The 11,933-nt window shown below is 34.6% G+C and overlaps 1 protein-coding gene and 1 long non-coding RNA gene across 2 annotated transcripts; one reads left to right on the top strand and one right to left on the bottom strand.

The window, feature by feature from the left end:
• Positions 1-6,572: 6,572 nt before the first annotated feature.
• LOC143304056 (uncharacterized) lies at positions 6,573-7,237 on the top strand. Its single transcript, XR_013060744.1, has 3 exons — positions 6,573-6,640; positions 6,874-6,941; positions 7,125-7,237. It is a non-coding gene; the product is annotated as an uncharacterized LOC143304056 (long non-coding RNA).
• A 1,740-nt stretch (positions 7,238-8,977) lies between these two features.
• On the bottom strand, positions 8,978-11,933 carry LOC143304054 (uncharacterized). The gene is made up of 3 exons (XM_076626386.1): positions 10,791-11,933; positions 9,612-9,675; positions 8,978-9,410 (listed from the first exon to the last, which is right to left on the bottom strand). The coding sequence occupies exons 1-3, from the start codon at positions 11,755-11,757 to the stop codon at positions 8,978-8,980; spliced, it is 1,464 nt and encodes a 487-aa protein (XP_076482501.1). The 5' UTR covers positions 11,758-11,933.

The raw sequence follows: 11,933 nt of genomic DNA, 5'->3' as shown, positions 1-11,933 counted from the left end.
CTACAGGTTTCTGAAATACTTGGAACGAAGGCACACAGCGATAATCACGCCGCGTCTCGCGCTGTTGCCATTTTAAGTAAACAAAGTCCTCGCTGGCAACCGCAACTATCCAAATATCTCGTTCGTCGCGCAAGGATCGAATTCGTGGCTGCTAAACAAGTCTTTATCAATTTGATTGTTCACCGTTGCTTTGTTCGATCTCCACTACGCGCGGACACTCGTCAAAATTTCAAACTAAATTCCATGAAAATTTCTCGCGGTGTTGGACAGTTCTTCCGCGGTGTTTGAAATTTCAACAATTTTTCTGAATTTCTGGCTGAATTTTTCGGATAAATTTGTCGCCGGTTAATCGATTTCAAGCTTGTTTCGGGTGATTTTTAATTCTACAAGTTGTGGCTGCGAGCTTCCAAAACTTGCATAATCGACGTTGATTTTAATATAGGAAACTTTCACACGAAGATTTTCTGTCTGTCATTTTGCAAACATCTGTCCATTCACTGTCTTTATTTATTGCGTTTTCTTAGAAATTCCTTCGCTGATATTATCGAACTTAACATTTCTAAAATTTATACCGACAGAGAAACTAATAAATTTTTATATTTCAAACTTTCGGTAATAGTGAAATATGACAAGCACCTGAAACTTTGGTTTAATTGAAAAATGGCATAAAGTAACAATTTTGTTACGATGCAGGTGATTTGAAATGAGATGGTGTTAGATGTAAGTGCCCAAGTAATACTCTCGATATTCAAACAAAATGGTTTATTAAACAATTAACAGTCAACAATCAACAATCACGCTTCTCGAATGTGTTTGCTTCGTGGTTACGCGAAGTGAGCCTTCGCACTTCGCTGTTCGAAACGGAATGAATCTTTTGTTCAAAATCAAACGGATTCTTTTCTTTGTTGCCCATCGATATCTCCACTACGCACGCGTTTGTTAGACGTCCGCCATGTTTTGATGGTATAGCGTTTTGTGTCGCGAAGCCGTCGGAAAGTTTCGTCGTCGAATGCCGCTACAGATAATTCGCGGTATTCCAATCTATCTTCGTTGTATAAGATTAAAGAACATGTAGATAAAATTATTTCCTCGTACGATTTAGTCAGGCAGAAAAAATCGCAGCATAGGAACAATCATGCTAAATATCGATTCTGTGTCTTACAACACATTCATAACGTATTCACATTTCACACACGAAACACGCCGCGTCTGCTCTTCTCTTCTATTACTTTCGCTGTAATCGGCAGAAAAGGCAGGAAGCATCCTTCTCGGCAGGTTTTCCGCCGATATTCGGAGTTGGCAACAAGCCATTAGAACCTAAAATTCCACGTCATATTTTCTATTTGTCAAACGTTTGCATAATCGACACGAAACGATAGCATTGACATACTAACGAATAGTTGAGCGATTTGCTGTAAAGTTTCGACAATTTTTGTTCACTTTGTCGAACGCCTAAAATGCCAATTAAGTTGTCCACGTGGTTCGAATTGCAAACTTTATAACGTGCAACGTGGAAAGACTCTAACTTCTAAAAAATAGCTAATGCGCTGTTCATATCGTAAACTTGGTATAATTTCATATGACAAACAATTATTATTACACGCAAAATGAACAATCTAACGCTTTTTTCCTAGGAAGCTCCCTTCCGTCTTGTCGAACAAACTTCAAACGGACACGTATAATACGTTTCAAAAAATAGCTTGCTGCACGAAATGCTGAGAGCTCTCGTTGCGCATTCTCGCCACGCGCAGACAAATATCCACGTGGCTCTGCGCATGGGATGTACGTACAACAGTAAATAATACATCTAAAATAATAAAATCAATGAATTAAAAAAAAAGGGCTATAGGCAAATATCTTACAATATGCAGTGACATAATCTGCAATTTATTATAAAATAATTGATCCGAACAGAATTTATTATAAAAGAAGGTTGATGAATATGATAGACATTGTCGAATACTAATCGAATAGAATCATTTAGTTAATTTTACAGTCAATTAGTTCATACTATTCGCTACGTAATTAATATCTGTATCACGTACAGCGATGCAGGCGGTATTGAAGAAAAAAAGCCATTTTATGTTACAACTATAACGAGTAAATTTACTCGTTTAACTTGAAAAGAATTAAAAAGGCACCTGACTTTTAAGTAAGCATTAAATAAGAATTTTAAATATCGCGAACAGTGATGTAGGTATTATTCAAGAAAAAAGAACATTTTATTTTATAATTAGCACGAGTAAATGAACGAATATCGATAACATAATATAATGCTTAATATGAATTTTATCTGTCTAATTATTTAATACCTTAACTTATTCCACAGTAACGTCATCAACTACCGTTAGGCTTTTTTCTCTTTTTGTCCAAACTAATTGATAGTCGAAAACTAGTATCAAACAAGTGTGAATTTAGTCTTAGTTTGTAGAAACTATCAAAATAATAAAAATAGATATCGTATTGAATCGTTAAAGATGCCAATTTACGATAAAAATTAAGAAATCGTTCAATTTGATTTTGTTATAATGGAAAAACCGTCGTTTGCTATGTCAGAAAACCGTTACCGTTTGATTGATATCTCGACACCTTGTCAGGTTATATAAGGAACACACAAGTCGCGCACGAGCTCTTTTGTGCCTGAACTGCCGGAGAGTGAACATCGAAGAAGAATTGCAATATGAGGTAAATAAAAAAAAAATATCAAATAATAACATTGAAACTAGTAATTTATGACATCTAAGCCATTAATTTACAACACTTAAGTTATTCATTTATAACATTTAAGTCATTAATTTATAACATTTAAGCTATTAGTTTATAACATTCAGACCATTAATTTATAACATTTAAACTATTACTTTATACATTTAAACCATTCATTTGTAACAGTCAAACTATTAATTTATAAAATTTAAGCTATTAATTTAATACATTTAAAACATTAATTTACGACAATGAAACAATTAAGTAACAACATTCAAAAGATATATTTATAACATCTAAACTATTAATTAACAACGTTCAAAACATTAATTTATAACATTTAACCTATAAATTTATAACATTTAACCTATTAATTAATAACAATCAAACCATTAATTAACGACATTTTAAACATTACTTAAGAAGAATTGAAGCATTAATTTGTAATATTTAAGCCATTACTTAATAGCAATTGTTCTTTCACTCGCGGGGAGACACGATCGTGTAGAAGCGCATCAACAGGAGTCGTAAATTCCTGTTACGATTGTTCAATCGACGCCGCGAGATGATCGATCCCCTATTGCGTTTAGGCTAATAGAGGTGGTTAATTGAAGTGCACACTGCTGTAACGGGTTTTCAGTTGTGTTTTATTGAGATACTGTGTATACACTGAGTGGTGAATTAACCGAAACCGGGGTACGGTTGGACTCGGTTAGAACGTAAGATCAGGGGATGAGAGGGCGAGAGCGTAAGCGCGAATCGTTGCTGCGAACTGAGACTTCCCGAGGTTGCTGACTGACTGCTGACTGACTCCCTGACTGACTCACTCTTAGTTTTCCCCGAAGGAAAGCTTGATGCCGATTGGTCGTGACCCCGCTAAAGAAGTAGGACATGAGGAATTTCTCACCAGTGTCCGGGGTGATTTTATTGCTGGGGAAAACCAGTCGTTTCTATCCTATGTTTATGTGTTGGGTTTTCTCGTTCGGTGACTACCTGCCTTTTCCGAGCCTTTTTAATAGCATAACAAACTCAAGGATTTTGCTAATCCGGACATAAACCGAAATGCTTCTAGACAACTAGATTGCTCGACACACATCTGGAAACAATTTAGCTAGAAGGTGACGTTTTATGGCCGGTCATTGAGTTTATTGGGGGTCTGGAAGCAGGTAGGTGGGCCGCTGGCCGCCAGGTAGCGTTGGCTGGGGTTCCGCTGCTCCATGCGACGCAACAGCAATTATATCATTAATTTGTAAAAATCAAACCATTAATTAACAACTTTTAAACCATTACTTAGTAGCAATTGAAGCATTAATTTATAATATTTAAACCACTAATTTATAACATTTGAACAACGATATCATGCTAAAAACTGTTTTAATATAGTCTAGTCTAGATCATCCAAAACAGTTTTGTTGATCTGGACTGGACTAATACCTCCATAGGGGGCACCGTAAAACGTCATGGGCCACCGTGGGATGCGTGCGCTTCGCCTTAATTATTCATGAGGTAAATACATATGTTAAGTGCATTGCGATCCCATTCTGTACAATGATACTTATCCGTCTTGAAACGAAAAATAAAAATCTCTTCTCTCTTCATTCCCTCGCTTACCACACAGAAAAAATTGTTCTCGCGATTTATCGGTTCGCGATCAAAAATTAATCAGTTGATTAATCTTTGGAAAACGATACCAAGCCAAGAACTACGCTACAGTCCAATTTGGATCACCAAGAGCTACTAAGAGAATTTTGGATGATCTAGACTGGACTGCACCGTGGGACACCATGGGACACTGTTCACCTACATTTTTCATTATCTCTAACTTTTGAAGTAGCAATCGCGCATCATGTTTTGTTCTGTAACAGATTTTTTGCAGCCTCCGTTTCTACCATTGGCCTTTCAACGGTTCCTGCCTAATGTTAGTCTCCCTGATGATATTCGCTGGGATAGTGCAGCACGATAACGCCCTCTGTTTCTCTGCTTCAACAATTTATCAATTTTCATAACTTAATTATAAGCATATACTATTATTTAATAATTAATTATTAAATATATAAATCTAATATGTTCTTACACGCACAAGTTTGTTTTGCTTTCAAATGTAAGATCATGCTATAGTAATAAAAATTTTGGAATTTATACATCAATTAATAGCAAAGTAAATAATGATAATAAATTATATTCAGTTAAAGAAATTTCTCTTTCCATGATAGTTCCGCTATTAATTCTCAAAGACCATTGTAAATTGCTAACATTTTTGTCACGTTTTTCTATTTATTACAATGTTTGAATCATTGAAATATATTTATTAACAATTGTATGAATAATTAAGTAATATACCGTAATGATATTCTTACTAATACAATATTTTGTTTAATAGTAGCAGCTACACTCATGTAATGTAAAAGCTTTTCATTAAGAACATAATCTTATTCGTAATTGTTACTGAACATTGTCTTAAATACGTTTTCTATTTCTCAATCTCATCAATTTGACTGTTTGAATACAATAAATTTGCGCGCGCTCGTGTATACGAAAATCGAGTGTTCCTATTGGCGGAATATATTGTGAAGTCAAATTTAGCGTGCCTATTGGCGCAGAATATTGTCAAATGAAATTGAGTGTTCCTATTGGCGCATTATATTGTGACGTCATATCAAGCGCTCCTATTGGTTCAGAATATTGGAAAATCGTAGTTTAAACCGGGCCGAGAGGTGACATACTCCTGAAAGTCGTGGAGCGAAAATTCGCCTCGTCGAACGTTATCCTGTTGTTAGTACCTTCATTTCGACCTTATCAACGATTCTACACTTCTATCTGGTTCATGCACATAGTACGTTCGTATTTAATCAGTTATTGATTATAATATTAGTAAAATTAAATAGTATCCCGAAATTTTCTTTTACCTTTATCGTTGACTGCGTATTTGACAAGTTATAGTTATTGATCGTTCATATTGAAGATCTTTGAGGTAGAATTTGGATTCTATTATTACTTTATTTCACTATAATTGCTTACACTGTTGTAAATTATTGGTTTATTATACATTTATTATTGACTGTAATTGTGATGGTTAAAATTATCGATAATTCACATTACACCGACCTTTACCATAATCTGATCTGTTATTGCAAATTATTGGTTTTCTTTTGTATAGATTATTGGCTGGTCACATGACTGAAATAGAAAAGGCGTTCACATCACAAACGCCACAAGCGATTAACGATCGATAATTCGAACTAAAACAAGATGGATGTCATAGATGATTATTAATAAATCTAGTCGTTGATTTCTCATGTAAATTTGGTAACGATTGAGGTATTATAACAAAACAGAGGTACGTGCTCGACTATTTTCTCTTTTTATTGGATCAATAGTAATCGATATTTGCTACATAATTGCTATACAGCTTACAATTGGTATATAGTAACATCATTTTATAAATAATTGCATAATTTGTTGAAAATATTAAGATGAAAGAAAAATAGATTAAAGAAATCACATTTGAAATTGTTCACATATAAAAATATTTCGGGTATATAGATTATCGTTAATAATCGGATATACTATTAAGTAATTAATTAATGTTTTTATCTTAATATATAGCAAATTATGCAAATCATTTAATTGTTATTAGAAAACAATCTAGTACGAAATTATTATATTTTTGTATATTGAAATGAGAAAATATTAATATAATATAATATAACGAGAAAAATTTTTATAGTAATTAGATTTTAACACAATTTTGTTATTATTAATATTTCAAATTTGAATAGAGTTTTATTTTTCATTACCTTAGACTTCTTTAACAATGAACGATATATTTTTAAGAACAAATTATAATATTTCATTTGTTTTGTTTCAGTTTTTCATAATTTCTACCTTTTCTTGTGCTTCGAGGAGGACGCAGTGATGCTTCAAACCTAAGCATGTAAGAATCTTTGCATATCGCACTCCAATTAATTTTATTCCTTGTGTTTTGCTTTAATTATTCAAAATAAAAAAGGTCTAATTTTATACTTTAATATCAGAGTTTCAGTTGTTATAGTAATTAGAGTACACTAACAATTTAAAATTTTTTGCTGTATCATTACTTAATTTCCAAAATAAATTATTCACGCATGTATTATTTATATATCTATACGAAGACATGCTTTGTTAAAGGTTTATCACTCCTTCCTCTTCCTCCTGCTTCCTGAAAAGGACCTAGTGGTGCTTCACAAGCCAAGAATGTAAGTAATATGTAAATTATCTAATTCTATTGCTTATATATCAATTTGCTACTCCTAATTTGAATATTGTCAGTATAATTTTAATAGATATTAATAGACATTAATCTTCCACTGCTTTAAATTTTCCAATTAATTAACGTCATATTTAAGAGAAAATTATAATATTCCATGTATTGTTAACAGTTTTTTCTATGATGGGATTGCATGACTCGTCTTTGATGACGGTCTTCACGACGACTTTCCTGGGCTACCATAGCATCGATGACTATGTTCCTCGCATCTTATCGTGAATCGTATGCATTTTTGTCTCTCTGGTCACTCAATGATGTCGTAGGACGAAAGGTCCGAATGGATACGGGTGACTGGTTGTACTACGTAGAATTTTTTACGAGCACAGTGACCGCGGGTATTTATTATACCCGTGAGTACTAACATTTTCTTTTTTAGGATAGGTCTTCTTGCACATCGCGTTTTTGTTTATGTTAATTACATGATACTGAGAAATTTTATATTAACAATATTAATAATTCTACTAACTGATAAAAACGACATTATATTAACAATTAATTTGAATATTTGTGATTGAAAATATACATGTATCTTCACTATAATAATCACTTTTAAAATTGGAATGTATTAAAAACGTATATGTACAGAGAGTTGCAATGATTTAATTAAATATTTCGCAGTGACAAAGTCGGACGCCCGCCGACTTTGTTGCATTAAAAATTGCGATTACATATTTAATAATAACGATAATAAATAATTTTTTATTTCACCTTCTATTCTCTCATGGCACTATTACGATGAAGTTAATTGTTTGCCATTCATTTTTGAATTTGAGTATTAATTTAAAATATACATATAGTGATAGTAGAATTCAGTCCTGCCGTACAAATATGCATAGAATCTTATGTGCAAGGAGAAACTTCGCGACAGATAAATTTTGGAATCAAAGCAACAAGTTTTGAACACTGCTTTTTGTATTTTCGAAAATGTGCTTTGACGAAGGGATTGCCTGAGGTTGTTTGCAATAATGTCTAACTTTGAATCAATTGTTAAATAATTTCTTATTCATTGTCTATTTGTTTCTTTTGTAATGGAATTTCAATAGTTCATAGAGTCAATTATTTGAATGAATCATTATATTGTATTGATCTTATTTATGCTGTTTTCTTTAAATAAGTTCAATATTAGCATTTCGGTAAATTATAAATTTAATAACCTAGATTATACAGTGATAGTAATAGAGATAAAGTTCGAAAATGCAAAGTGAAGAAAGATTAGTCCGTTAAATACAAATTAGATGCACTGATACGTTTTTTAGTTAGGATTTTAAGGTTTAACCCCTTCCCTATTTAATGCCAGGATCTCACTCACGTGCTCAAGATATTACTTGGGTGAGAGAAAGGCAATGAGTACGATGATCATTGATTTTATAATAATTTGCAAGCGACTGACGATGAATTAGCGTATCATGCACGACGTACTTTCCATAGCATATTTTCTGGTGTGTCTGTTAATTACAAGTAGGTAGGGCCGGGCAGGTTGGCACAGTCTCTGGTCGGGTAGACGCGCTTTCGTGTGACCAACTTGTTTCTGGAAATCTGATTTGAAAAATCACCGGTGAAATTGGCACGAGTAGAGTATGCTCTCGTCACTGGTTTTGACAATGGTTTTGGCCATCCTGTCAATCAGAATCCTCGGATATATCTAAAATATTGAATTTTTTCGACATTAAACTCAATACAACTGACATTATTTACAATTTAACTAAATGTCCAAATAAGCCAAGGGTCCAGTTCAACAACAAAAATTTTGATCGAATGTTCAATAACAAAAATAAAAAAACAAAAATCAATAACATTATGATTAGTATTTAAAGTGCTAGTTGCATCCTGTGAATTACCAGTCAGACTGTAATGACATGACAGACCATTCTCGATCTCGTACCTCAATAAATCTCACTTTTTCTAGATCACATTACCACACTGGGCGTATGTGAAAACACTATGCTAGATGTTATGGCAATAGTGCTAATGATCCTCAGGGATCGGTGTACTGATATCGTCATTGTCACTGCCATTGTCATCACTGCAGACATCCAACCCAACAGAAATGCAATTCTCTGGCATTTTTCTCAATTTATCATGATTGTATTTATATGATTGTTTACTATCTAATGTTTTTAAAACATACCTATCTCCTTCCAAAATCTCTGCTATTACAAATGGACCATTAAATTTTGGATCTAATTTAGTTTGATTATTTCTTTTCTCATTTTTACGTAATACAAAATCATCAAGATTAAATCTAACTACTTTAGCTGTACTTTTGTCAAATCTATCTTTATCATATTTAGCACTAATTTCAATATTATTTATTGCCTGCTGTCGTACATCGGAGATATCTACTTCTCTTTCTTCAATATTATCGGGTAGCAACAAGCCATAAGGTCTTGCTGCTGTCCTACCGATTAATAATTCTCTAATGGACTCGATTTAGTCACACGATTGGTGGTGCAATTCAAAGCCAAGAGCATCAGTTAGGACAGAAATTATCTTTTCATGTTTATCTGTCCAAGTTATGTTTTTGTTACCTAAAGTAGGTATTATACAGAGGTTCCATTACTTGTGAAAATTGTGAATTTTCGGAAGTAAGAAGCTAGACCTATGAACTGCCTGAGGTGGATATGCCACCATGTTGATAGTGCTGCTGCTGGTGTAAGATGTCGCTAGGAGGTATGTTTATTTTCTTTCTTTTTGCATTCGGAAACTTGGACGAATTGAATTATTTCCTTCTTTTGTTTTTTCTGCATTTTGTAAAGCACGTTGTGGAAAGGAAAAATCGGACTACGCATGCTGGGATTTGAACCTGAGTCCTGGCCGTTTGTAACCAAAGGCGCTAATCACTGCGCTATCATCGTGCGGTCCTAATTGTCACTGCAGGTAAGCTCAAAGCTTGTGTTTTACCCGGGTTGGGGCGAACTTCTCCATTATGAATTACATACCCAAAATAAAGTATCGATATTTTTAGAAAAGAACATTTAGAGAAATTGAAAGAAAATTCAACTTTTATGAGAGTATTTAATACAATGTATAATCTTTTTAGAGCTTGGTCTACCGAGTCAGCAATAATTAAAACATCGTCCAAATAAACAACAACGTACGACTGAGTGAGGTCACCTAAGGCCTTGAGAATGACCCTTTGAAGAACGGATGGTGCATTTTTCAACCCAAACGGCATTCTTATATACTCTTATTATCCATCGAGGGTAACAAATGCTGTATACTCAGTACAATTAGGATGAATAGGGATTATGTGAAACCCGCTGGCTATGTCTAGGCTAATAAAGTATCTCGCTTTTTTGCAATCCTGCGATTTGATCCGCAATAAGAGGTAAAGCCCGTATTTACACGAGTACGGGTTTTCAGCGGTTTTATTACACATTAATTATTTTTATTTTACAGATAGCGAGACTATTTTGTGTAATATTTACGTCAAAACTTTGGCTTAAAATTTCACGACCAATCATGATATACAGGGTGGTTGGTAACTGGTGGTACAAGTGGAAAGGGGGCGATTCTAAGCGAAAAAAGAAGTCGAAAATATAGAATAAAAATAAAACCACCCTGTATTTTAAATAATTATCAACAAGGACATGGAAAGTTATCTCCAATGTAAAATCATTAATACGTACAACTGACAAAATTTGTGATGTACATTTAATACAGGTATTTCCTATTACTACTATATCAGTCATTCTTTTACCAGAAAATTTCAAGGCTACGGATTCTTTAATTAGGGAACACTCGGCTCCAGAATCGAAGTAAAATGGAAACGACTTACCTATATAACTGACTGTGGCAGGTTCCACCACGCAGGCGTCGACTCGGTGTTCGCTGCCGGAATTGTAGGTTCTTTTCCACAACAACGGACGATCAGCCGCGGCATGGTCCTCCTCATGACACTTGAAATACGACGCCTTTGACGTGCTTGGTTGATTTTCTTTTCGAGTTTGTATATTCTTCAGTTTCGCAAACCTTATTCTCTTACGGCACACTGCCATTTTATGTCCAAGGACACCACAGTAGAAGCACTTAATCCGGGAGCGAGATAACTTGCGTCGTTTAACTTCAGGGCTTGCTGATAAATTATTTGAAAGAGGCACCGACCACGGGTAAGAGAAATCTCTCATTAGACTTCGAAATTCTTCCTCATTCGTTACATTCCCTGCAAGTGCAATGTCTTTAATACGCTCATCTTCTGAACTCAGTCGAGCAAGAACACAGGCGTTGATTATTTCAGCAGGAGTCAAATTTTCCCATCTCGTCTTCAAGAAGCAATGGAGACGGAGGCCGAACGCTCCCAAGTGTTCGTCCTTCGTTGGTTGTTCCTTCATTATCTTCATAAGTACCCAAGTTGTTGACTCGTTTCCACCAAAACGTTTAATGAAAAGTTCTTTAAATTTTGGCCAGGTAATATCCAATTCATTGACCATTACTTTCTTAAGCCATAGCATTGCAGAACCCTCTAGAGCATTAATTAAAACAGAGTACAACGCGCCGTTTTCTAAAGGATTTTTCTCCATGATCCGATTGGCAGCTGCGCACCATACAGCTGGATCGGAGCCCGCGACTTCTGGATTAAAACGCGGTAGCCACACATTTTTAGGTTCTGCATTCGAGTTTTGCGTGTACGACTGAATTAACTCTTGTATGATAATTAAAGAATCTTGCACTGTTAATTTCCCATGTATTGTCGAGTTAACATTGGGCTCAGGGGTGCTGGGCGAACTTTCACTTGGACTATCCATTTTTTAGTAGATGATAGTTGCTGATGATCGCTTAAGATGTCAAGAAACTTGGATCAACTATTACTGCTAACTACCAACTACCGGCTCTGACTGCTGTCTAACGACTGACTTTCCGCCATAAAGACGCTCCAGAGGAAACTATGAAGGGGTGTGTCTAAGGATACGAGATCATCGGA

The sequence above is a fragment of the Bombus vancouverensis genome, chromosome 18, assembly GCF_051014615.1.
Source record: "Bombus vancouverensis nearcticus chromosome 18, iyBomVanc1_principal, whole genome shotgun sequence".
NCBI classification, from domain to species: domain Eukaryota; kingdom Metazoa; phylum Arthropoda; class Insecta; order Hymenoptera; family Apidae; genus Bombus; species Bombus vancouverensis.
This window is presented reverse-complemented; position numbering and strand designations above follow the sequence as displayed.